The 26,275-nt window shown below is 42.4% G+C and overlaps 2 protein-coding genes and 1 long non-coding RNA gene across 4 annotated transcripts; all 3 read left to right on the top strand.

The window, feature by feature from the left end:
- Positions 1–858: 858 nt before the first annotated feature.
- Positions 859–3,491, top strand: LOC123040280 (uncharacterized). The gene is made up of 3 exons (XR_006418112.1): positions 859–1,327; positions 2,502–2,721; positions 2,810–3,491. It is a non-coding gene; the product is annotated as an uncharacterized lncRNA (long non-coding RNA).
- Positions 3,492–7,820: 4,329 nt separating this feature from the next.
- LOC123040279 (F-box protein At2g02240) lies at positions 7,821–17,011 on the top strand. Its single transcript, XM_044463167.1, has 3 exons — positions 7,821–7,878; positions 16,140–16,255; positions 16,466–17,011. The coding sequence occupies exons 2-3, from the start codon at positions 16,179–16,181 to the stop codon at positions 16,875–16,877; spliced, it is 489 nt and encodes a 162-aa protein (XP_044319102.1). The 5' UTR covers positions 7,821–7,878; positions 16,140–16,178; the 3' UTR covers positions 16,878–17,011.
- Positions 17,012–24,783: 7,772 nt separating this feature from the next.
- LOC123040278 (uncharacterized) lies at positions 24,784–26,004 on the top strand. Of its 2 annotated transcripts, XM_044463166.1 has the most exons (4): positions 24,784–25,292; positions 25,375–25,419; positions 25,507–25,602; positions 25,731–26,004. In XM_044463166.1, exons 1-4 carry the CDS (start codon positions 25,048–25,050, stop codon positions 25,735–25,737), a joined length of 393 nt encoding a protein of 130 aa, XP_044319101.1. In that variant the 5' UTR covers positions 24,784–25,047; the 3' UTR covers positions 25,738–26,004. The 2 variants fall into 2 exon arrangements, with proteins under 2 accessions (XP_044319101.1, XP_044319100.1); XM_044463165.1 differs by having other exon boundaries at positions 25,375–25,602.
- Positions 26,005–26,275: the final 271 nt, after the last annotated feature.

Genomic DNA, 26,275 nt, shown 5'->3' with positions numbered 1-26,275 from the left:
ATCTTTACATGCTGACCTAGTTATACATGCCTTGTTGATGATTTGAGCACGCACGAGATAACAAAAATAAAAACGGTATCATGCTTAGCAAAAACTAATATATTGGTGAGACACCGGATTGATTTTTTTGGGTTGATTATTAAACAAATCGGCATGCATTCAAAACTCTTTAATGTATACAATATCATTAGCAAACAATTTCATGCATCTTCTGTTGCTTCATGCATCAGCCCTGCATATCTCGTTGTTACTCTTCTAAAGAAACTCGTTTGCCTTCCACTCGTCTACATTTATTTCATATACGTAATTAGCCTCTTCTCTGACGGCTCTATGATGCCTCCTAGATATTGTCCTCCCAGGAGTCCTCCCAATATATGGTTGATTGACACCGAAATGTTCAGCTACTTCATCCCTATTGTGATCTATTAACACTTGTAACAGGGTCTCAAAATCGCGATCCCCCTTCCAGAGGCCATTCATTGCACTTTCTACTTAGTCTCCTCTCCAGTCATGCTTGTAAGAGTACCTTGGCAGGTTTCTCGCTGATATTACCTAAAATATAACTTTCATTGCCACTTTCTGAACTGATTTCTTTGTTCTAAAAATATACTACACAAATAAATCACTCTTTCATTCATCTAATTTTTTCTTTTATCTATGTGTGGAGAAAATTCCATTTGACCATGGAGTTGGCTGGGTCTCTTTTGTTGAGACTTATAAATCAGCCGCCGGTATTGTTTTTTGAGTTGAGCTAGTTAGAAAGGCATGTTAACAAGTCACCCGTGGGTCATATGTTTAAGTATGCCATTTGAATATGCAATGACATATCTTTATTGTGCTATAGATATTGATTTAGAAAAGGTTGTATTCGCTATCCCAAAACCTAATGTCATACTTCCAAATGCAATGATCACTTTTCCATGTTGAAAACTTTTTTAGAATATATTTATGAATTACAATTTGTTGCCAAAATGATTTTAATGCCTTGATGTCGATAATTAATTCCCCTTGCCAGATTACCATTCTCCTACATTTTTAATAATTTGCATGTTAATTATAAATCTGTTAAAAATTATGTTGATTGTAGGAGTTAGGACCTTTTTGCTTGCAAAGTGATGGTGTTCCATATTTGGTACATTATCATGTTTTGCAGGTGTCAAAGTGCACAGAGATGACGCATAAAGATAGGAAAGACTATTATCTTAAGGATCTATTTTTTCAACAATATGAAGATAAAAGTATGGATCCATCACGTTTGAGCGACATAACAGATAATTTCTCCAAGAAGGCAGAGATTGGTAGTGGTGGATTCGGAGTGGTTTACAAGGTACGTAGATTACTTGGTCTTTTTTATGCAAAAGCAGGAGTTTTTTTGTGTGTTTTCAGGTAGAAGTTTTCTAAATACGTCTCCAAGTAGGAGTTTTATTGGGGCAAAAAAAAGCTTTCTAAGACTTTTATCATAATTTTCTTAGGCAAGTGTGCTTGTTAAATAATACTTGTATATATGGAGAAACATATAGGGAGTGCTTCGAGATGGTTTTGTTGCTGTCAAGAAATTCAAAGAGGCAATTGACGACAAAGCATTTGTGGATGAGGTCAACTGTCTCACAAAGATTGAGCACCCTAATATAGTAAAATATATTGGTTATTGTGCTGGATCAGAAAAACACATTGCAATGAATGAGGGGAAGACCATTTTAGCAGAATCGCCATATCAGTTAATTTGCTTCGAGTATCTTCGCAAAGGAAGCCTTGACATGCACCTTAATGGTACACTAACAAGCATTTGCTGTTAAATTATATACGGAGTAAATCGACCAGAACAACATATTTCGTATCCAAATTATGATAAAAAATACTTCAAATACATTTATGGTGAAAACATAATCATTTTTTAATGATAATAGATCGTAAATATATACTATTTGTTGAAGCTTATCACCCCGCTGCTACAGTTGCTAACTAGATGCCAGGAGTATAGCTAGCATTGTAAAATATGATATTGAACACATTGCATGTGGTTTAGAATATTATTTCACGCAAAGTATAATATGTGAAATGCAATCTAAAAGTTAACTTATTTTAATATTCATTACTGGGAGTGTGGCCACATTACATGGAAGTTATAAATTTTTGAAACTCCACTTAATTTCTTTCCCAAACCTAAAAGTTTACTTCTGTAAGTAGTATATAAAAACCACCTTCTTTTTGAAAATGCATATTAAACTCGTGCTTCGTTTCATGTAAGCTTTTCCGATTAATACTATTTTCTTTGATATAATGTTCCGCAAACAATATTTGTAGCGGCTATAGCACCGATCTAGTGATGTATGCTTACAATGCGGGCGCAGTTTTAAGCACTGATTTGCCTCTTTAGAGTTTTGTTTCATGAAATTTATATACAAAATGTGACTCACTAATTTGACAAAATTTTATTTAAGTTTACAGTCTCATTGACATGGAAATACTTTTTTAGCATTACTAATTTGTTTGTTGAATAGACAAACCATGTGGACTTCCATGGCAAGTGTGCTACAAAATCATCCAAGGAATTTGTCTAGGTTTGCACCATCTTCATGAGCACAGAATCATTCATAGAGATATCAAAGCAGGCAATATTCTACTTGATGATCACATGACTCCGAAAATTGCGGACTTTGGTTTGTCAAGGTTCTTAGGGGATGCTAAAAGCAGAATTAACACTCGCCAAGATGGAACACTGTAAGTTAGATATCCCTTGGAAATTCTGTTGTCCAGACGGACAAATAATTCTTGTACGATTGACTATGAAGCACCAATTTTCATGCAGGGGATACATGGCACCTGAAAGTATGTTCAATGGAGTATTTACTTTCAAGTCCGATATATACAGTCTGGGCATGATAATCAGAAAGATTGTGACTGGTAACAGTGCAATATCAAAGGAAGAGACCGTAAGGATTTCTCTTCAATGTTTTTTTACTATTTCTTCAATGTTAACCATTCTATATAAATGGAACCAGGATGTGGCCTCTTGTTCTAAACAAACTTTACCATGAAAATGTAGTTATACGTGTGGGGTCATAGGTCAAACCTAGATGCATCACAGAGGCCCACTCCGTTGGATCAAGTAGAAGAATGCATCGATATATCAATAAGCTGCATAGACATAGCTAAAGCAGCAGAGAACAGACCTGATATGCGGGATATCCTCCGTAGGCTTGGTATAATAGGAACTAGTGGCTGCTCTGCCGCAGGTGGCATAAACACTTCTCCGGCACCGGTACGATCATTCCAATTACAAGTTGTGAAAACACATGAGTTGTCACAACCGCATGTGTCATCATTTTTCTTTGTTAGTGGAGGTATGATGTCTCTTAAAGTTGATATAAGTATTTTGTATCCCAATAGTCATCATCGACGAGAAAGGGGCCGAAGGTCGAAACCGAGCCATCAATGGCAGCATCAGCTAAGAGGCCAGGAGAGGCAAGCCCTGAAAAGTTGGAGGTAACAATTGACGCCAGGCCCAAGATGGTTCCATCGAGATCGTTGCAAATTGCGAATAACCGACCAAGGTTCTGGAGATGGCTTGCCATCACAGATTCTAGGTTTGAACACTCGCCGAACATTCAAACTACATAGATTTCGTAACAAACTACGCACTCAAACTAACAATTATAATTTTGACGGGCTTTGTTGATAAAACAATACATGACATGTTTTCTTTGTATCATCATGACAAGGTTTGGCGAGTGTGTGGAGCTCTTGAGTGTATACTTCCTACAAGTTACCGGAGAGATCCCACCAAGGGAGCTATCTGCCGGCACATCCTACGATGTTCACCTCGTATACAAGTTGGCGACTAAAACCATTGGCCTAAGAGGTTCCATACAGACATCATCAATGAGGCTCCATGGGAAGCAGGTCATTACCACCAACAAGGTTTGCCTCGAACCCAAAGCGCACGGAATGGCGGATGATGTGATGTGCCCTATCAAGAGGGGTGATGGTTGGTTGGAGCTCAGGCTGGCAGAGTTTGTAAACGATGACAATATGCTTACAGAGGAGGGGGTGATCGTGGTTCTCCGCGAGGAGGACACCACTATTCAGAAGAGCGGCCTCATCGTGGCGGGCATGGAGTTCAGAAGCAAATAGATGTGTGTGCCAAATATTTTTTACCATAATATGTAATTCATGGATGGATGTAATAAGCAAGGGAAACCGTCCTGACATGGCTATGCAGTTGCACGGACCATATCCAAATATTGTCGGGGTTTTAAACAATATATTGTTCATGTTTACTACAACGTCCATTCCATAATATAATTCCTATAAATTCTTTGGGAGGTCGGGCCTCATAGAATTTGACCAAGTTTATTGAGAAAAATATCAACATTAATAATACCAAAAAACATAGTATAAAAGTATGCTCATGGTGTACCTGATGATATTACACCGTCCATCCATATATATAGGGTCTACTGTGTTATTTGAGACTGTCTTTGACTATTAATTAAATTAATAGTATGTGAGATGTATAATGTGAAAATTATATCATTGGAAACTCCATTTACGTACGAATTTGATGGTATGCTTTGTGTAACTTGCATGTCATATATTATGGCTCTAATATGTGGTCAAAATTAGCCTCAAAAAACGTATTAGGCCTTATCATTTCTTGCTATTTCCATGGCCCATGCCACGTGTATATGGTGGTTGTGTGGTAGGAGAGAGAGAGAGAGAGAGAGAGAGAGAGAGAGAGAGAGAGGAGTGGAGTTACATGAATGGTATTGATGCAAACTAGGATTTCTTTGCAGGCCTTATTGCGCTATATCGTGCACTAAGGCCAAATCAGAGGAGCACCCAATTTCCGCTGCCCTTTTCTGCTCTTGTCTTTGCGCTAGGCGCTCATTGCAAGCAAAGGCTACGTTCCCGCTCATCAACTACCGCTTATGTGCTGAGGTACTTTCAAATTCTTATTGGCTTTCAAATCATACTCTACTTGTCACCGAACATGCAACTAGTGTGTTAAATACACATGGGTAATGAATCAGTATTACTGTTGAGTTTATTTGAACATCAACTATGGGTGATAAGTTGCGGTTAACAATGAGAAATCAAGGACCTCTCAGGAAAGGAGGTATTACACACACCGAAATCCAGCTTCTCCACTTGTGCATTTGTTTTACCATTCCACTTATGGATCGGATGACTGCAAATTGATGGAAACGCGTGTTCTCGGGCTGGTATATGTTTATTAATAGAATATGTGAGATTAGTGATATATTCATTGATCAATTAAAATAAGTTGTTCGCACACCGGAATGTATGATATAACTGCTTCGCTTCTAGGGTTTTTTGTGCCAAGTCATTGGCTTTGTTTACATTTCTCTTGTGGTATTCATGCGACTGCGAGTAATGGTACTGATTGGAGCTGGTTTATATCAAACGAGCTCTTTGCATCTTGCCTCTTGGGGAACTCAGCTGGTAGGTCAGATCGACTTGATGTGCGTGTGTGGCAGCTGGATTAGGAAGTAGTAGTCAGGAACTCGGAAGCCGATCGTGATTACTGTTATTTTTAAAGGGGGGCATGTATGATCTATCTCTTGGGCTAGCTCGTCATCGACATGAGACTTCATCATAGCATAATTATCTTTAATCAAAGGAAGAAGTACTACATACAATTGATCATAAGGCTAGTTTTGATGAACGCGACAATACCATGTCATTGTGGTATGTAAGCGTGTTGACAAGAGAGGTGCCAACAAAGCGTGTTGACAATGGCAATGGCGATGTTTTTTTCCTGTCATTACCTTGTTGAAGGAATTCCACGAGTATGCTTGGACTTGTTCTTCAAGGTGAAAACCTAGAAATCTGGCCTCTAGTGGTTGGCTCCGGTAACGACAATGTTTGAGCATCGTTCCCATTCCTGAAGGCGTTACTATTTAAGAAAAGCGTTGTCCCTGTGGTGTCAAGAGATGGTTGGTGCAGATGTGGTCGTTGTTGTAATTTGTTTATCACTGTTTTGATCACTTTGGTTTTTTTTTCTCCTCGCTTAGGCATAGCCTTGATATTATGTGACTTTTCTCTTTGTCGTCGTGTTTTATTCTTTGTTTTTGTGCGTTAGTATTTATTGTGTGCATTGTATCTATGCGGATGATAGATGTGTGTTCATTGTGTTTTTAATTCACTTTATGCTTCATTTTTTGAGTTAATAAAATCCACCCTTTGCCCCACAAAAAGGACAAAGACAATACCTAAGGTGAGGTGAGCGCCCGTCTGACCGGGACTCTACGTCGGTGGTGAAAGACAATCAAATCCCCGAGACCATGCGCACCAATTGCTCCCTAAACACTGACGGCCAACATCGAAGGCCACCTCTCTGCCCGCACAATAAGAAGCCATCTGGCCATTACAATTGCATCAGGCAAGCTGCTCCCGAGCTAGACAACACCAACCAGCGAGGAACAATGTCACGGTAGCAGCCCAGCCCACGATCCCACTTGGTGAGTTGTCATTAGGTTCAGGAACATTACAAACATGAGCTAACGTTCTAGCTCCTTGGTCAATCAGCAAAAGAATTTGAATCATAGAAACAGTCTCCGTAAGCGCTTGCCACTGTTTTCCTGGTAGGTGCGGAACTTCCATAGAATCACCCGCACAGCAACTCCATACGTGAAGGACAAGTTCAAGAGAAGAAATTACTTTCTGGTCAAATGTTTTGCTAATTATAAAATAAACGGAGACTGAGCATAGTGCATGATGTCGTACCAGTTGAAATGCACAACGCGTCTTAAACTTTTCATCAGATCAACAAATATCTCAATAGTGGTAATATATTTAAACCAGCATGGAAACACGTACACGCTTTGCCATCAATTTGCACTCATCCGATGGACAAGTGGAATGAGAAAAGGTAAAACAAATGAGATGAACAAGTGGAGAAGCAGGAGGATATAGTAGCTTTGTTCCTGCCGGGTACTTGTTTTCATGACGTTTTTCCAAATTGTCAACCATACGTTTGATGTTCAAAACTCGCTACTATTATTCTTTTCGATGGAAGTGTAAGCGCTCTGCCTATTCACTAAGATAGAAAATTAAAAAGTTATGACGACTGTTTACAAGACAAAATAGAAATAAACAACGCTCTCATTGATCCAAACAGTCCTCAACTGCCAAACATTTCCACCAACCGGAGTGGTTGTGACTAAGTTCTTCGGGACGCCTCCAAGCTGGAAAACCATAGTCGAGGGCACCATGGTCAGCATCGATACTAGTCGACGACTTCGGCTTGTGTTGGCGTTTGGGTGCTTGTGTAGGCCACTCCTTCCATCAAAAGGACATCTATGCCCTTTGTGGTTTTTGGTGTTAATGTCAAGTGATTAGTACACTAATCATGCTAATGGGTATACATGCGAATAGTTAGCCACACAGACCTGACAATCAGGATCCACCGTTAAGAATGCTTACAAAAATTGGAATGGGCTAAAATCTAGCAACACTTCCACGTAATGGGGTATAATGGATGAAATGCTGATAAATGGGGCAATTAATGTCAAAACTGATAGATTAGTGGGTAAAAACTGGAATCCGCTCTTATCTATATACGCGCAATCTTTAACTGTTCTTGGAGAAAATCTTTGGTGCTTGAGACATAGCTTTTGTGGGTGGAGTAGTAGTACAAGGAATAGGAAGCGCGTGATGCTCGTTCCTACTGTTCGCACAAGTTGTACTGTCGGGTCTCTATCACCGTGTGCTAGTTCTGTGCAGTAGTTTATGGGCCTATGCAAGAGCTATATAAAGAGCCGTTCGGTTACCAGTGAAAGGATACACCTCCGCATCGTTGCAGCCTCCTGCTTCCTTTCAAGTTTTTCTTCCGTCCTGGCCTTGTGTCAACTGGTGCGTATATTTGTCTTAGTCGTCCATAAACGATATATTGTCTGTACATGTTCATTATGTCATCTTTATATTTCTGTGCGACAAGTAATATGGATCGGAGGGAGTACTTTCTTTTGAGTTCGCTCCATATATGCATTGAAGGTGCAACCATCTTATTATCTTAATTATCTTTACATGCTGAGCTAGTTAAACATGTTTTTTTGAGGATCTGAGAATGCAAACAATAAAAATAAAAAACAATAAATGGTATCAGGCTTAGATAAAACTACGATCTTGTGAGAACTTTGATTCTTTTCTGAGCTATTTTACGGTACCCTAGTGCTCCCAAAACATGTGCTGGAGTACCGAACAAATCTTGCCATCCATTGTAAAGGGTAACTTAGTCATTTTCCCACGGGTACTTCCGATTTTCTCCTGTGATCTCGCATAGATGCCAAATAGCTCCCAAAAGAAACTCTAGATCGAGCCAGAAAAAACTCCCGTTCGTTCGGCCGGAAATCCTGATCGCTCGGTGCATAAAAGATCATTCTTTTTCTTCTGGGTTCGAGTATGAAGCATACTGTCATGTACTGAAATATCTTAAATTTATAGAAAACAGGGGGATGCGTGTTGGAAGCTCGGGCTCATATGCTTCTGCATGAACAATAAAAAAGTAATAACTTCAAAACAAATTCTGAAATTATTCGACAATGACCATGAATGTGTTTTATAAGTTCTAACTGCAAGCAGATGTGTGGTTGCCTCGAATAAAATCAATGCTGGAAAAGGCTTTTCAGATAAATGATTTTTGCATGTAGTTGGAACATGCTAAGATGTTTATTGTCATACAACTTCAGATTGCTTTGCTTTTTTTTAATTATTTTTTCACTTTGCCGTTCACGCGGTAGCATATCCAGCCTGAGAACCGTTTTGAATTTCTGATCACCATCAAACATTCCATGCATCTTCTCGTGTTTCTCCCATCCAGCGCACACAACACACATGCAGAGACATCTATAATTGTACTACGCTCCGACTCGCCAGCACGACCCGCTGTTTGGTTAACGAAAGGACTACTACCAAGCCACAGAAAAATCTGTGGACAACTCATCCGGTCCACTCATCTCCACTAAAATTATGGAGCATAATGATTTAAAAGAATAAAATGAGAGGGCTTCTTCAGAAATTGTTGACCCGATCAAAATCGAGCGACCCAATTTTAAATTGGATACCTCAATCGACTGTGAGGCCTGTATAATTAGGGAGCATAGTGTATTAACTAGAAGGGCTGGTGCGCTTTGCTGCTCTGTCGGTGTGTTGAGTTTTCAAAAAAAAAATATTGACTCTGTTTCAAAATATAAGATGTATGAGTTTTTCGAAAAGTCTAATCTCTTGAGTTTTGATCAAATTTGTAGAGAAATACATGAAAATCGATAGTATCAAATCCTTATCATTAAATTCATCATGAAATGAATTTTCATATTTATTTATTTAGTATTGTGGATGTCCATATTTTTGGCTCTGAACTTGGTCAAAGTTAAAGAAATTTGATTTTCCAAAATATCAATACACCTCATATTTTGCAATTGAGGGATATTTATGGCGAGTGAGAGAGATGATGGAATGTGCTTTATTTTTAATTCTATTGTGGTGTTTTGGTAGACCTTCTGCGGTGTGATTTTGTACGTAATCTGGTAACCAGCTCATATTTATGTTGAGAAAATTCCACGTCAGTGGCTGCATGTATTATATTGGTGCTACAATATCACATGGTGGCCCTTCTTTTTTCTACATGTTGAGAGGGTGCGCGGGATTGATATTTTTTGTATGCCCATTATTGTTCTTTTTTTAACACAATACAGACGCATGCGCTCATATATATACGCGCATACACTCACCCCTATAAACGCACACACGCACACCCAACCCCTATGAGCATTTTGGAAAGACTGAGCCGGCATATCATCTTGAGATTTTATGAAGTCATCGTAGTAGACGGGAACCTCTCCTCCCGGTGAACGCGTCACGCCGGAAATCATGAAAGAAATTTTGGATAAATGCGAGGAACCAGGATTTGAACCCTGGTGAGTTGGGGATACCACTGTCCACCTAACCATCCAACCACAGGTTGGTCTGGATAGGACGATTGTTGTTGGTTGATTTTAATAGCCATTTGCCCGGTCAAAATCATGAACCAAATCCAAAATTGAACAATTGAATTGAAAAGAAGAGCTCCAAAATTAAGGAGTGTAATGAATTGAAGTAATAGATGAGAGGGATGCTTGGGAAATTGTTGACCAGGTCAAAATTAGGTGTCCCATATTCAAATTAGAGACCTCAATTGATTGTGCGGCCTTAAAATTTTGGTTGTTCCTACTGATTGACTTGAAAAATCGTTTGCCCGATAAAAATCATGAACCAATTCCAAAATTGAATACCTCAATCATATAGAAGAGCTCCAAAATTAGAGACCATACTGAATTAAAAGAACTAAATTGGATGGCTCTTTGAGAAATTATTGACCCGGTAAACTTCCGTGGCCCAGTTTCAAATTGAAGATATCATTTGATTGTGAGGCCTCAAAAATTCGGTTCAATCAGATGGAAGAGTTCCAAAGTTAGGGAGGATATTGAATTAATAAATTGAATGAGAGTGCTCCTTGAGAAATTGTTGACCTAGTCAAAATCATTTGATATCCCAATTTATTCTAAGGCCTTAAAAATTAGGGAGCATTAGAAAATGGAATAAGAGAGCAACTTCACAAATTGTTGACCTGGTCAAAATCGGGTGACGCAATTTCAAATTGAAGACATTAATTGATTCTAAGGCCTTAAAAATTAGGGAGCTATGTATAGTATATAGATCGGTGTTAAATATATTTCAATTATTTTTATGAGGAATAATGAAAATACATAATTTTACAAGGACTGAGATCTGTGAAAATACATAATTTTACAAGGACTGAGATCGGTAGTAATTCCTTCGTCTGGGCTTAGTAGGCTCCCTCGTAATTTAGGTCATACTTTGATCATCTCTATGACTAAGAAAACATGATCTATATTCTATAAAAAATTATAATGCTGGATTTATAATCGAACAAGGATTCCCACTATACTCGCTCCCTCCTGTTTAGGCCCTCCATGATCATCAATTTTACGAATGTTATATCCAAAAATTATACCATTAGAAAAATGTAAGTTTTAAGTTTCTAATGGTATACTTATAATATTATATAACTCATATTACATTGGTCAAAATATTGATTTATGGGTACTTGTGTGCCTTAGAAACCGAAAAGGAGGTAGTATAATTTTGTGACATATAGCTCATATTTCACTAATGTATGGACAAAGTTTAACATAAAGTACGAAGAGGCCCAATAAACCGGAACAAAGGGAATGGCTACTACTCCCTCCATTCCATAATTATTGTCGTGGTTTTGGTTCAAATTTGAACTGAATAAAACTGCAGAAGAATTATGGAATAGAGAGAGTATCATACTAGTTTTCCCCAAGACATTTTACAGGAAGCTCACAAGGAGTGTGACATACAACCCCTAAAAAAATTGATGGGAGCTCCTGATATTTCCCCCGGTGTACCCTAATTTTGCAAGCATGCCGAACAAGAATCGCACAATTGCCTGCACCAGCAACACTTCTCGCTCTTGTCATAGATTTGTCTTCATACGCATGTATCTACAATAAAATGTGACCAGATACATATATATCTAGACATCTAAGATAATAATTTAGGGACGGAGGGAGTATTTTACTACCATGGGTAACGAGAATCTCACAACTGCATGATGGCCGAAGCGCACAATGTTCTATATCTAAATAGCTAGCCTCCACTAACTATTTCTCTCAACATGCAAGCATGCTACATCATCACACAACATGCATGACAAAATGTCCACTCCCAGTACCATATGTCTATTAACATGCAAGCATGCCACTTCATTATGAAACATGCATGAAAAATAGACTCATTTCAACACGCAAACATATATTAGAATTTTCATTCTATTATGATTTAATAAAAAATACAACTATAGTAATCAAAGATAATAAATTATATGTATTTTCAGTTTTAGCTTTTTATTTTATTACTTCAAATATTCATGTTTCATACAACGAATCACATTACGCCCGCTTTAGCATTGCCTCCCATTTCTTGCCATCTTAGTAGTGCCTTCCCAAGACCTCATCTTGTGTGGAAGCTTTGAGGAATGGGTATATGCCCTTTGCAGTAGTGCCTCCCACTGTTTGATTAACACAAATATTGAGTTAATGTGCTTACTGTGATATATTAGCAGTTGTAATAGGATCTCAAAAGCATGCCCATCCCCCCTCCCCCGTTCCAGCAACCACTCAATGTGCCTTATCCTTGCAAGTCTCTTTTTAGTGGTGCTGGCTGTAAGAGTACGTTGGTAGGTTTCATTGATATCCTCTCAAAACAGGCTTTCGCCTTGATTTATATATAAAGCACCGACCAAACCAAGTACACGGCTAAATGATACAACATGGTGAGGTAGCCCTCATACAACACGGATCCCAATATAACCAGATCACATAGGAACTACGCTACCGGAAGGGAGCAAAGGAAGGAATGAGTACAATGCCATGCCACGCCCTAACAAACCTAAGCTCCACGCAACGTCTCCGGGAGGGAGAATGGTCCAAAGCGTTGCTACTGCCGGGTCCTGAACAGACAAGGGTCTTCACCCGGAACCCTGGCGCACAGAAGAGCACCATGACGACGACTCCAGGAAGAGAACGGCGCACACGAGCATCACCGTACTCAGTGACAAGGCATGGAGATTTAGCTTGACAGCTCCCTCATGAGACCACGAGGTCACTAGGACAAGGGCGATGAGCTCAACTCCCTATATCCAGATCCGGATCGGGTCGACGTCACTGTCGATGGCAAAACGAACACCCAATCCACCCGCCGCTACACCTCTTGCCACCCACACGACCATGAGGTAAGCCATCACCAACACCATGGTGCCCCCCGGAGAGCCAACCATTTGGACCGCCATCCGGTGCTGCCATCCGGCATCCATGTCCAAGATACCACCACTTGTCCCCATCACATTGTCCCAAGAATAATAGAAAGAGTAAAGGTGCCTCATTTCACTCCTAACTCAGCCTTAGTCCCGGAGCCTTGGTCGACATCTCCACACTTACATCCCTAGCCAGTCCCAGTGGACCGGGGAACACGACCATATGAGTACCAATGGTTGCCACGAAGCAAGCTCACACGGCATCATTATCGTGGCCCTTGATGCTGATCTAGCCGACCATGTAATAGTGTCCCAACCGCAACTGGCACAAGTACTCATATATACGTGCATACACTCACCCCTATGAACGCACACACGCACACCCTACCCCTATGAGCACCTTCGAGAGATTGAGCCGGCATATCATCTTAAGATTTATGAAGTCACCATAGGCACCTCGTAGTCGACGAGAACATCTCCTCCCACTCAAAGCGTATTGCCGGAAATCCTGAAATAAATCCAAAAATAAAAGCAAGCACAGGACTTGAACCTTGGTGGGCTAGGGACACCACTGTCCTACTAACCATCCAACTACAACTTGGTTCGCTCATTATGTTTATGTTTTTTGTTTATTTGTCACGTCAAATTGGCGATGTTAGTTGATTTTTTGACACCAATTTAAAATTTAGAACCGCGAGAAGATGAAATTCACCCCTGCAGAACTTATTTAGAATTGTTCAGTTAAATGTATGAAGTTGTGTTAAAGTCAATGGTACATGAACCACAGACGGAGCACGTTTTGTTCCATGGGTTGTCATATGATATATATAGATTAAATTATTTTTTATGCTCCATCTCTCCTAGTCCATTGGTGTATTACCATCAATAAATTTAAGAACTTTTTCAATGATAGTTAAAATTTGAATACCGAACACTTGTGCCTGAACATATCTCATATTCCTTGTCGAATAGCAAACTTGCTCTTTCATTTGTGGTATGACTTGTCTCGAATTCTCCCCTTGATGTAAATCCTATTGTGTTTAACTCTGGCGATTATCCATCAAATGGCAAAGTAATTGTTAGTGTGTATCAAATTTTCTAAAGAACACTCTACCTTTGTCACTTTAATTGTGGCAATGTTTGTCGACACAACTAAAACAATTAATCTCACTTAACATTATTTTATTTTGTGCTATTAACATTTATTGGTGCAACCACAATATAATTGTTATTCCTTTATATATAGTATACTTGCTTGGCGTACAGAGCACGTTGGCACGTATCTTCTGTTTTTCTTTTCCATATGTTACATCTGGTGTGCACTGTCCTTATAATATATTTTATTTCCATTTTACCATTTCTCTTCTACTCCTAGCTGGCGTGAAGTCTGCTACCTAGTTAGAACTTATTTGTGTTTACGTTAGTTTGTCTTTGCTATACCCCCGTGGGCATATTGTTGCACTGTTGAACAATACTCCCTCCATTGATAATATAAGTCTTTCTAAAGACTTCAATATGAACTACATACATATGTATATAGATATATTTTAGAATGTAGATTCACTCATTTTGCTTCGTATATAGTCCCTATTAAAATATCTAAAAAAAGACTTATATTTAGGAATAGAGGGACATGTTTGTACATTCAAGAAACCCATGCATGTTGATACACGAACGCATTTCCACAGTTAGGTTGTCACATATTTCTACTTTGGGTATTCAACATATTTACTGTATTGCTCTCATTGGTTGATACTTAGAGTTACTGAAAATTTTATAACCGAATTACATAATGGAAGGATTAGAAAATTAGTGGTGTATTCCGTTCTATTATTTGGTAAAATGCAAAGTATTACTCTATTTATTTTGCCACTGTATTAGCATTGATATATGATCAAAATATATAAAATAGAGCTAATAACATATAGAGGACCGCTAAACTGAGCCTGAGCGCATAATGTTTATTCTACGCGTCGGCCGCCCCGTGGCCTAAGTAAACCCATTTTTTCTTAACCGAACCAGCCACGGTCCTTGCGCGTGTCCCTCCACTCGTTGATAAGATCGAGAGTAATATTGGGTCTAGTTATAGCAATACAACATGATGCATTACTAGTATGAGAGTATCTCCACTCCGTATCGAAATAAATGGTAATGTTATAGTAATACAAACATGATGTATTACTAGCATGAGCATCTCTCGACTCCATGTAAGAAAATCAGTGTCAATCCCTAATATTTGATCGTAATGTCAATTACAGGATGGTAATATAACTAACCACCTATCAGGTAATAATAGTTGTCTCATACTACAGTAGTAACACTATTACTATTAGTGGGTCTCTGTTAAAAAATCATTACCATTCAGTAATGATTCTACAACTATTTCCAAGCATTTACTACAAGCAACGCCTTTTCCCATTTCAGCATTACTATGTGGCCAGAATATTTTACAATTTGAGGATGTAGGTGTGGAAGGTGTCAGCCAGTAATGGTTTAATTCCAGTTACCGTATCTGCCACTATGTTTATTGTCATTCATCATAGGAATTCTGGGCCAGTGTGTGCGTCCAGTAAAGCTCTTAATTCCTTTACCACATATGCCAACAACTTTACTGTCATTAGCAAATAGGAACCACAGGACGGAAGTGCAATGCATGTATGGCCGCCCGTAATGGGATTTAATTCCGTTACGATATATGCTAAATCCCATTACGATATATGCTAGCACTTTTACTACTATTGTCGATGAGTGGCTAGTCTGTACAGGGCGTGCGTGGACCATGCCGGATGGTAACCAATTTAAACCATTATTGTTTCTTCTAACAGTTTTACCTTCAATTAATTAGCGTGGTAGAGGTTTATTCCCGCGGATCAACCCACCCACCTAATTAGGACCAGCGCATACGACTAGTTATTCTGCACGCTCACTTAGTTTAGCTCCACCGTGTGTGTGTGTCTATATTAATATTGATATACCATTAATAAAATATAGAAATCCCTCTTTAAATCAATAGGTGCAGGTAGTTGGTACTAGATTATTTTCAAGAAAAATATGTAGCCGCTGGTGACTGTCATGTCTATGGCCATCTGATCGGTGACCTCACAAGGGTCGACACAAAAATATTTAGAATAGCTACTCGCATCCATTGAGATATCTGACTGGCTTTAAAATTCATTGGTTTCCCCTTTCCTGTCTTCATGCATGCATGGCTAATAAGATGAGATGTTAATATAAAACTGTTCTTAATTATGACTTGAATTTTCGATGATCAACACAGATTGCTTGGTTTTAGAGAATAACTGACGGTGGGTGCAAGATGCTTTCGTCAAGATTGCTGCGTATTGCGAACAACCAGCCCGAGTCCTGGAGATGGATTTCCCTCCCAGGCTCAAGGTTTGCTCACATAAAATTTGCACCATGAAACTTTGTCCACGGCACTTATTCAAAACAAGATCAAAAAAATTGGGGCTTTATTAATGAAGTACTTACTCCGTCCCGTAATGTAAGACGCTTTTTGACACTACACTAGTATCAAAAAACGTCTTACATTACGGGACGGAGGGAGTATATTATAACCTGAAATTGGGGCTTTATCATGATCAGATCTGCCGAATGTGCGGAGCTCCTAAGTGTGTACTTCCTCGCGGTCACTGGAGAGGTCAAACCAAGGGACCTGTCTGCAGGGAAAAGCTACTCGGTTTACCTAGTGTACAAGCTGGCGACCAACACATCTGGTATAAAAGGTTATGTGCAGTCGTCGTCGCTCAGGCTCTACGGGGAGCACATCGTCGCCACCAACAAGGTTAGTCTCGACCCTGAAACGCACATGTCGGTCAATGATGTTATCTACCCTATCACGAGGGGCGATGGCTGGTTGGAGCTTAAGTTGGCGGACTTCGCAAACGATGACGAGATGCTACAAGAGAAGGGGGTGATCGTGGATCTCCGTGATGAGGACGTCACCGTTGAGAAGAGAGGACTCATCGTGGAGGGTATGGAGTTCAGGAGCAACTAGCTGCACGCACCAGATATGTCATTTGTGGCAATGCTATATATTCATGTATTGATGTGTAATAAGCCTAGACTCGCAAACATTCATTAAGTGGCTGAGTCCAGAAGTCAGCGATCCGTTCATTTGCACGGACTGTATCAAAATATTATGGCATTTTTAAATACTATTTGGTTTTGCTAATTATCATTTGCTTTGCTGCATTGTTAATTTATATTTGGGATATGCGAGTTCACATTTGGTTTAAATTTCACGTCTCAGTCACATACTATTTGTTACTGATAAATTAAAAAATATTAAGAGCGAGAATTTCAAAAACCTTTAATGTAGATTTTTCGTCTTCTTCTTTCTTCTAATCTATTTTTATTGTATACTAAAAGCATAATATGAAAGAAAAAAAGAAGATAGATATGCTAGAAAAATTCCAATCAATAATCTAAATGTCCGACCGTACATTTAGCGGCTCCTAGTATTGATCGTAAGTTACAATAAATGCATGACATTGACTTCTTATGTACTCCCTCTGTATAGTTAGTGATCTAAACGCTCTTATATTTCTTTACGGAGGGAGTAATATGTTGGTCCTCTTTGCTACTTCCTTGGAATTGAGGTTTTCTACCTTTCCTGGCTTCTTTATATCCCAAGAGAAGTATATTCATGATCTTATTTTTCCTGTTGCCCTTACTGATGAACCCATTGTTGAGACTCTAATGGAGCTCAATGTCCACCTCTGTTTCTGATGGTAGGCCTTTGTCTGATCTGATGCACTACCGTCTTGGTGGAAGTCTTCTATATCTAGTTGTCACTCATTCAAGCATTTCCTATGTCATTCGCATTCTTAGTTAATTTGTCTCCGCTCCCACTTTGATCCACTACAGTCATCTCCTATGTCCTATATGATATCTTCATTGGGCGATCTCTCATCTTTTCTTCTTCCTGACATCCAATGTGTTCCAGCTTCAGGCCTATTTTGAATGTGAAACACTCCTCCCGGGGGTACGGTCGCAACCATGTTTTCGGATTCGTTAGGCGTGAGATGGGCGCTTCCTTGGCAGTTGGATAGTAGATCATAGAGGCGGGCGACTAGAATATGGAGTTGTTTTCAGGAAATAGAAAATAAGATGGTTTCGCCTAAAGTACTAAATGCACGTGGTTCAAGAATCGGCTGCCTCATGCATCGCTCAGTTTGCTCACGGGGTTGCAGAGAATAATACATGGAGCATGGAAATCGCAAAATACATGGAACCATGGAGATTGCGTCAAAATCTTACAGACCTTTGCCCATAAAATTGGCTAGCGATCCTTTCAATCACCAGTCCCTTTCTGCTTACTGCGATTCTCTTGGTAGCTCTCTCATTGTCTGGAAACATTTTGTGGTTATTCGTTGGAGTGCAGATGCTGTGTTACAAGCTATAACTCTTTCGACAACAGCATTGACTTGGCTACGATGGATGCTTCGGGATTACGGTGTTTGTGGCACCACACCTACTCCTCTCTTGTCTCTTGTCAGACATTACATGTGCTATCGGTACTGTGCGTGACCCTGTGAAGCATGAGCTCCCCAAACATATTGGTGTCGAAGATTCTATTGTGCACTCCGTTGTGCAGGATTAGATTATTGCTATTCAATATGTGCATTCCGAGCTACAGTTGCCAGATTTCTTTACGAAGGCCCGGACTAGAGCACAACACCGTTTCTGTTTCTCCAAAATCAGGGTTCACTAGTAGAAAACAGGGCATCAGTCCCGGTTCCAGAGGGCCTTTAGTCCCGGTTATGGAACCGGGACAAAACGATCAGGACTACTGCCCATTAATTTTAGTCCCGGTTTGCTTACGAACCGGGACTAAAGGTGCTCCACGTGACCGCTGTGGGGCGCCCAGGCAGGAGGACCTTTAGTCCCGGTTGGTAACACCAACCGGGATTAAAAGGCAGCCACGCGTCAACAGTTGCCAGGCGTTGGGGGCTTTTGTTTTTTTTGTTTTTGAAAGGAGGGGTTTAGGAGTTTTCATATTGTGTTTCCCCCTTTTATTTTTGTGTTTACCCTTCATTTCTTTTACATTTAGGGTTTCATTTTTATTTAATGTTTTCCATTCAACTCGACGCTAACTAGTACATATAGCAATGAAGGAACCATTACACAAGAGATCGTCATGAACATATATGGAAAGAAGTGACCTCTCTTTTTTCGTGCTTGTCGAACAACAAGTTTTCGTATATCTATCCGACGCTACTACATATATACAACCTAACATCTCTTACGATCCCTGACATCATCAAGCACCAAAATCCCATTGTACTTCCGTATGGTATTCTCCCTTTTCATGTATGACGTGGTCAAGAAAGAATCCCGCCAATTCCTCTTGAATTGCTCGTATGTGATAATGTGGTAGGAGTTCTTCCCACATCTCCCACATCTAATTTAAAGAAGGAGGTCAATACATATATATTAATGAAACTCACCACAATTGATGGTAATAAAATAAAATTATGAATATTGTTTACGTACTTCAAATTGTTTCTCGGATTAGCCCCGCTTAAAGGTCGAGTGGCGAGTGAACTCGCAAATGTAGTATCCACATAAATTATTCCTGCCTGCCCGCCACAAGCACTTTACGAGAATAGAGTTCAGTCAAACTGATAATAAAGCATGATAATGGTATTGATGAAACTAGAAATAATGAGAGGTGGGTGGTGTAAATCGCAGCTCCTTTTCAGACCCGGAACCATTCTGGTGAACTTTTTCCAAACCCTGCCCGGTAAAGAAAATTGTTACTTGATATCAGGAAATGCACGAAAGTTGCCGATATGGTACGATAATGATTGAACTTACTCTTCTGGAGCATTTCACCCATATCCGCATAATCCTTAGGATCTTTACCCCTTCGCACGCATAACTCATCGATTACAGTACTCAACCACAATAAGCAAAACTGAATATGCACAAGAGAACAACACTCACTTGAAGTTGTAAGGAAATAATATTTCCCTTTTGTTTTGATGTCGAAGGAACGCTTTTAGCAAGTTTTCATCAGTATCTTCAACTCTGTTTTGTACCTTCCATTCATTTACGGTACTTGGGCTAATGAACCCAATGTCATAGATTTGTCCTCTTTTGCATTTGACGATCTTCAATCTGCATAATATAGTGAGGATAATTATATATACATACAATGAACAAGCTGAGCTAGAGACTTAACTACAGAAATAATACTTACAGACAATAGCAACTCACGAGTTGTTTGTCGAGGGCGTCTTGATTGAATAACTGAAATAATTCCACAAATTTAATAGGCATCACCTCAACTCCAATGAAGTCATGCTCATCTTTAATTCCCAGCAATATACTGTCGGTCACATCCTTGCTGCAGGTATCCAAGTACCAGTCATGTAATTTTCGCACCATAGTTGTTAGATGCGAGAGCTGATCAGCTTTGACGAGAGGCTTCCCGCGCTCGTATCTAAAGGGAGCTACTACCTCAGCCATTTCAAAATGTACATCATCACGCACGTAATCACCAAGAGTGGTACCGAGCACTAGCCTCGGATGATTAGCGATATCGCTAGACACCTTGAGCGGGGGGCATTATTCTTCTCCTGTTCGCCGAGCTGGGGAATTTTTTTCCCACTTTGTCTTGCAGCTCTGGTAGTACTTCCCGACCGCGGCGCTTCATCATATGTCTTTGCAATATAGCGGTCATAGTTGGATGGCGGCAGAGGCGGTGGTGGTCGCTTAAGGGCATCCAGAGTGCGATTCCTTTTCACCAGATCTATTATTTCCTTCGGAGGTGGACGTTTCCATTCAAAATGGGCCTGCACTTCAGCAGCACTGATATCCTTGCTTTCCTCGTCAGACCTCTCATATGGTAATTTTGGAGGAGCCCTGAGGCTTGGACCAGCTTTGAATTTCTTCCCGCCTATTGTATTGGTAGCCATTGGAGTGAGGCGGCGGAGTCCGCTGACGCGCCGGAGGAGGAGGAGTCCACTGACGCGCCGGAGGAGGCGGAGTCAGTTGACCCGCCGGAGGTAGCTGAGACGGAAGAGGACTTTGCTAACAGGCCTCCTCCACTGGAGTCCGCTCAGGCGGTGGAGACAGCTCACGCGCCGGAGACGACTTAGGAAGCTGAGACGGCTGAGCTGGACTAGGAGGAGTTTGCTGAGGCGGCGTCCAGTTTAGAAGCTTGATGTTCTCCTTTCTCCATAGGCAGGTACTCCTTAAGGCATTTTCCAGATGAATCTCCCCTTCACCTGTAGGGTACTCAAGCTCCAGCCCCTCAAATCACTCCATTATTTCATCCACCCCGACAATAGCAAAGCCATGTGGAATCGGACGGCAATGGAAAGTCCCTTCATCTTGAGGAGGTAAGAAAGAGCCGACCACCACCTTCAAGGTCAGGTTATGGCATTTCGCCATTAGCACACAATGTTCATTCTCCGTGATACTATCCACGGGGTAGCGAGGAGCCGTGATATGATGATGAACGAGCTCCGTGGAAGCCACGCTGCTTCTCTACTGAGATGGTGGGGTAGCTTCGAGGGCAGTGTCGAACGAAGGATCTTCGTGCCGCTGAGATGGTTGGTCGGTAGCTCGCTGGCTCTCAAGTTTCTCTAGTTTTGCTAATCTTGCAATCATCTTCTGCATTTCGCTTGCTTTCTCTTTCCTTTTTCTCTCTCGGCTTCTATAACCACCGCTGTCGGGAAACCCATGCACCCACGGAACAGAGCCTGATGTGCCTCGTGTTCGTCCAGAGTGTCCAGGATTCCCAAGGGCCTGTGTCAGCTCGTCCTTCTCTCTGTCGGGATGGAATCTCCCTTCCCGCGCTACCTTGATTTCTTCCTCAAGCTTCTTGACGGGTATTGCAACTTGAGCTTTCGTCCAAACACACTTCCCTGATTATGGGTTCAAAGTTCCCCCAACCCCGAAGAACCAAGTCCTTGACCGATCTGGCCAGTGCAGTGTCGCTGGTTGGACCCCTTTAGCAAGCAGGTCTTGTTCAGCTTTGTCCCATGTGGGTCGGGCTTTGTTGTAGCCACCTGACCCCGTAACATGGCGATACTTATTCTTTGCAACATTTTTCTTATTTATCTCTGACTTTTGCTTGGCCTTCTCCAATTTCTTGTAGGCGGCAAATGCGGGCCAATGATCTTTTATCTTCGCATATTGATCGGTGAATTCTGGAGTCTTATGTTTGTCGACAAACATTTTATTCAAATCTTTCTTCCAGTTCTTGAATAGTTGCCATCTTCTTAAGAGCAAACGCCTTGACCTTCGGGAGAATAACTTGCTTATTCGGATCCTCTTCTGGAGGTAGGCTGAGATGTGTCATCAGCGAGTTCTAAAGATCATATTTCTGTCTATCGTGGACATAACAAACTTCAGGGTCCTTCTTATCCATTCTTGGATGCTGATCGTGACGCTGTCCCTAACAATAACTCTGCAAATGTATAAATGTGTCCTTGGTCCGCTTGGGAGCAATCGGTTGGCCATCTCGAGCGACTTCTTCGATCATGAACCTTTCATGCCGGCGCAACCTTTTCTTCGAACCTCGTCTCCCTATGGAAGTTTGGCTCGATCCAGAGGGCTAAAAGAAGAAAGAAACGTTAATATATGTACATACAAAACAATTAATGCATCGAGTCAGCAGAGGCTTAGTTAATTATACTCCCTCCATCCTAAAATTCTTGTCTTTGATTTATCTAAATGTGGATGTGTCAAGTCACGTTTTAGTATTAGATACATCCATATCTAGGTAAATCTAAGACAAGAATTTTAGGATGAATGGAGTAATATATAGTGACATTATTCTGATCATGGGATCAGAATGGTTATTCTGATCATGATCGGCCTAGTGCCCCCGCCCCGCAACGAAACAAAAAAGAAAAAGCCCAAACAGAAGAAAAAAAGACCACCCCCCAAACCCAACGTTCCCCACCTCTCCCTTTTTTTGAAGCTAAAACGCCAGTTGGCTCTTTATTCATTTGACGCTAGCATGTCTGGCTGTAATAAATCAGCCAGCCACCCAGGGATTGTCTCATACATAAGTATAGATACAGAAAGGTCTAACGATTGTCTAGCTACCCGGTGAGCGACCGTATTACATCGCCGGCTGGCGAACCGTAGCCTGAATCCCTGGAAAAAGGTACTCAACACTTCCATATCTCTCAATAGATGATAACATGACGATTTCTGCGTAGTCTCCCACAGCCGTATGATTTCATGGCAATCTGTTTCGACTTCAACTCGGTGTAGACCCATATCACGTGCCATGAAAAACGCATCTCTGCGGGCAAGAAGTTCAAGCGTCAACGGATCAGTCATCCCCTCATACTTTGAGCCTCCCGCTCTCAGATAATGTCCATGGTGATCACGGGCAACAAAGCCCGTTCCTCCTCGCACCCGTGCCCAGTGTGTAGCTCCATCCGTGTTGATTTTAACCCAACCCTCTTTCGGTGGCCCTTGGGAGGGCAACGGCCTGGGTCTTTTCTGTAGCTGGAATCTCCAGAGCTCGCACTATTTTTTTTAGAACGAAGGCTCAAGAAGAGCCCGGCTTTGAATTAACAAAGCCATCAACCGGCCAGGAAGTAGAGGACTGCAACTTACAACAAGAAAGAAAAACGAAAAAGGAAAAAAAGATACAATGTGCTGATCAGTAGAACAACTCGAAGACAAAGAGAACAACACTCTTGCTATCGAACGCCTCAAGGCCGAAACTAGCTAACCTACTAGGGCGACGGGAGAGGGGCATCACCATGCATGTTTTGTGTCATTGAGTGCCACCAAAGGACCAAACAGGGCAGCACATGATCTGACTCCGCCGCCGCAAAGGGTCCCTACCCTTTCACCCAGGGTCGATGGGTGCCGCACCGGCGGCCGACGAAGTGGTTCACCCTAGAACCCAAATCAAAGTGCCCAAGCGGCCAAATGAGAGGCACCAGGAACATACCCACATGAAACTGAAAACCGACCACCCAAACACTGTTGTTGGCAGCAGCAAGGCAAAGCACCGAATGAGAGTTGTTGGACGAAGGCGCTGAAACATCAGAGAAGGCCAAAAGGATGCAACACCATGCCCCGGTCAAGGATCGGAATCGCTAACGCCGAAGGCCTACCGCTGGCACTGAGGCAGGGACCCCAATCCCCTTGCACCAGAGGTTGAAGCACTCCACACCTGGACCATAGCAGGATGCCCACGATGAGATCAGGCCACCAAACCGCCGTCGAACCACACCCAACTCCACCACCACTTGAGCCATCCCTGGACGACACCTTCGGGAAGGAACATGCCACCAAAATGCCGTTGTCGCCAGGAAAAGGGGACCTAAGGCTTTCACCCGAGCTCATGGGTGGGGTGGAAGGAAGAGGAATCCCACCGAAGCCTCCAACAAGGGAAACGACGCCCAGAGGCGACGTCTTCGGTGTGGCCGCCGCGCTGGCCAGGGGTTTCCCGCGGATCCGCACCCACCCACAAGATCCGCAGCCGACGCCCAAGAACTGCCGACCAGAGCCACCAGGGACCGGGATCGACGCGAATTGGAGTAGATCGAAGTTACAAGTGCCACTTCTCCATGGCACAGCGACCAGCGAGGGGAGGCAGCCCACCTGCACCCGCCGCCGCCGCCCGCCGCACAGGCCGCGACGCGCACCGCCGCCCGGGGCCGCCGCCCCGGAAGCCGAGGCCCTCCACACGGGGTGGAGCCGCCGAGATACCCGCCGCCACCTTCGTCAGAGCCGCGCGGGCGCGCCGATGGGCTCCTCTGACGGCGGCGGAGGGGAGGGGAAGGGAGGGGGGGCCTAACGCGGCGGCTAGGGATGGCCCCCGAGTCGCCTCGGAGGAGACGACGCGGGGGAGGGGTTTACGAGACATACGCCGAACTTGGAAAAGAAATGTGCAAATTTCTCGCACTATTCCCCACCTCTCCCCACTCTCCCCGATTCCCAGCCGCCACCATCCCCGCCGCCGCACGCCTCCCCCTAATCCCAACGGCCAGCGAGCATCCCCCTAATCCCAACGGCCGGCGAGCCTCCCGCTTCCTCCCTCGGCCAGCGCGCCTCCCCACGGTCGGGTCCAGACCGGCTCCAATGCGCCGCTGCCGCCATCTTCCCCTGCGTGCTGTTGCCAGGCGTTGGATCCCGAGCGCCGCCGGCGGGCCCTGGATCCCACGCGCCGCCTCCTGTCCATGGATCCCGCGCACTGCCGTCGCCTCCCAAGGCCACAACGCGCCACCTGGCGGCCCCCGCTGGAGACCCCCTGCCTCCTTCCTCCCAGCGTCGGCCGGGTGGTGCATCACCTGAGCGCCGTCGAGCACAGCCGGAGATCCCCCCTGCCTCCTTCCTCCCTGGACTCACGTCCACAGCCACTCCACCGCCCCCAGCACGGGCGCGCGGGATCCAGCGGCGGCGAGCCTCTGATGGGAGGTTTCAGGTGTTCCCTGCGACTGTACAATGCCCAGTTTCTGTATTGTTTCTAAGTGATTTTCTTGTCTGAAGTTCAGACGTATTTGCAGGTGCAAAAAAGTTGGATGTGGTAATATGTTGGTTCAGTTTCACAGGTACTTCAAATATTGGGAAAAGAGAGTTTCCTTCTCCAAAATGCGTCAAAGTCGTGAAGTGCTAATTCTTCTTGTGTGCTTCTATAGAGCCTTGTGTTTCAGTCACCACCATCAACGAACCAGCTCGTCCTATTTTGCGGATGCAAGGCACACGATAGTTTTTAGCCGGAATGCATTTCAGAGGTAATACGGAATCAAGGTTCAGAGAGATTTTTTTAGCACATTCAGAGAGCTTTTCAGTGCACTGCAGCCAAATTCGTTCTGGAGGCCAACTGCTGACGTTTGGTTTTGATTTTATTTTACAAATGAAGTTGCTAGCAGTAGTAGATCTTGGGATTTGGTCACACAAGGAAGAAGATGAAAAGAAAAATGGTGAGTTGGAGATTGCATGTTCATTGCTCAGAAGGATAAAATCCTTTTGGTTTTAGCTAGAGAAAAACTAGTGGGGTAAAAAAAAAAGCAGCTAAATGGTTTGCTTCACAGACTAAATTCTTCATTGTTACTTTATGTATGAGCATCAAACTTGATTTAAATGTGAGGTGGTTCGCCGACAGTAATTTGGTCAGTTCAATAATATATGTACAAGTTGACCTCCTAGCGATATATATGCATAGGAATTTTGTTCTCCGTTTTGTTTATTGGTGCATGCGAGATATTTTTCATGTTATGAAGCGAGCAGTTCATGTACGGCTACCGAAGGAGTTCAAAAATCACTCACCACGAAGAGAAGAGATGAGCAGCGCACAGGCCGTTCAACTTCGCCACCTCAGGCAGTGCAACTCGGCCCATGTGACCAAAAGGGGACTAGTTTTTCTTAACTGTTTATTCTGCACTTGTACGGTGCTTTGCACAGATG

This window comes from Triticum aestivum, chromosome 2B (genome assembly GCF_018294505.1).
Source record: "Triticum aestivum cultivar Chinese Spring chromosome 2B, IWGSC CS RefSeq v2.1, whole genome shotgun sequence".
Lineage (NCBI taxonomy): Eukaryota > Viridiplantae > Streptophyta > Magnoliopsida > Poales > Poaceae > Triticum > Triticum aestivum.
The sequence above is the reverse complement of the archived record's forward strand: the minus strand, read 5'-3'. Positions and strand labels throughout refer to the sequence as shown.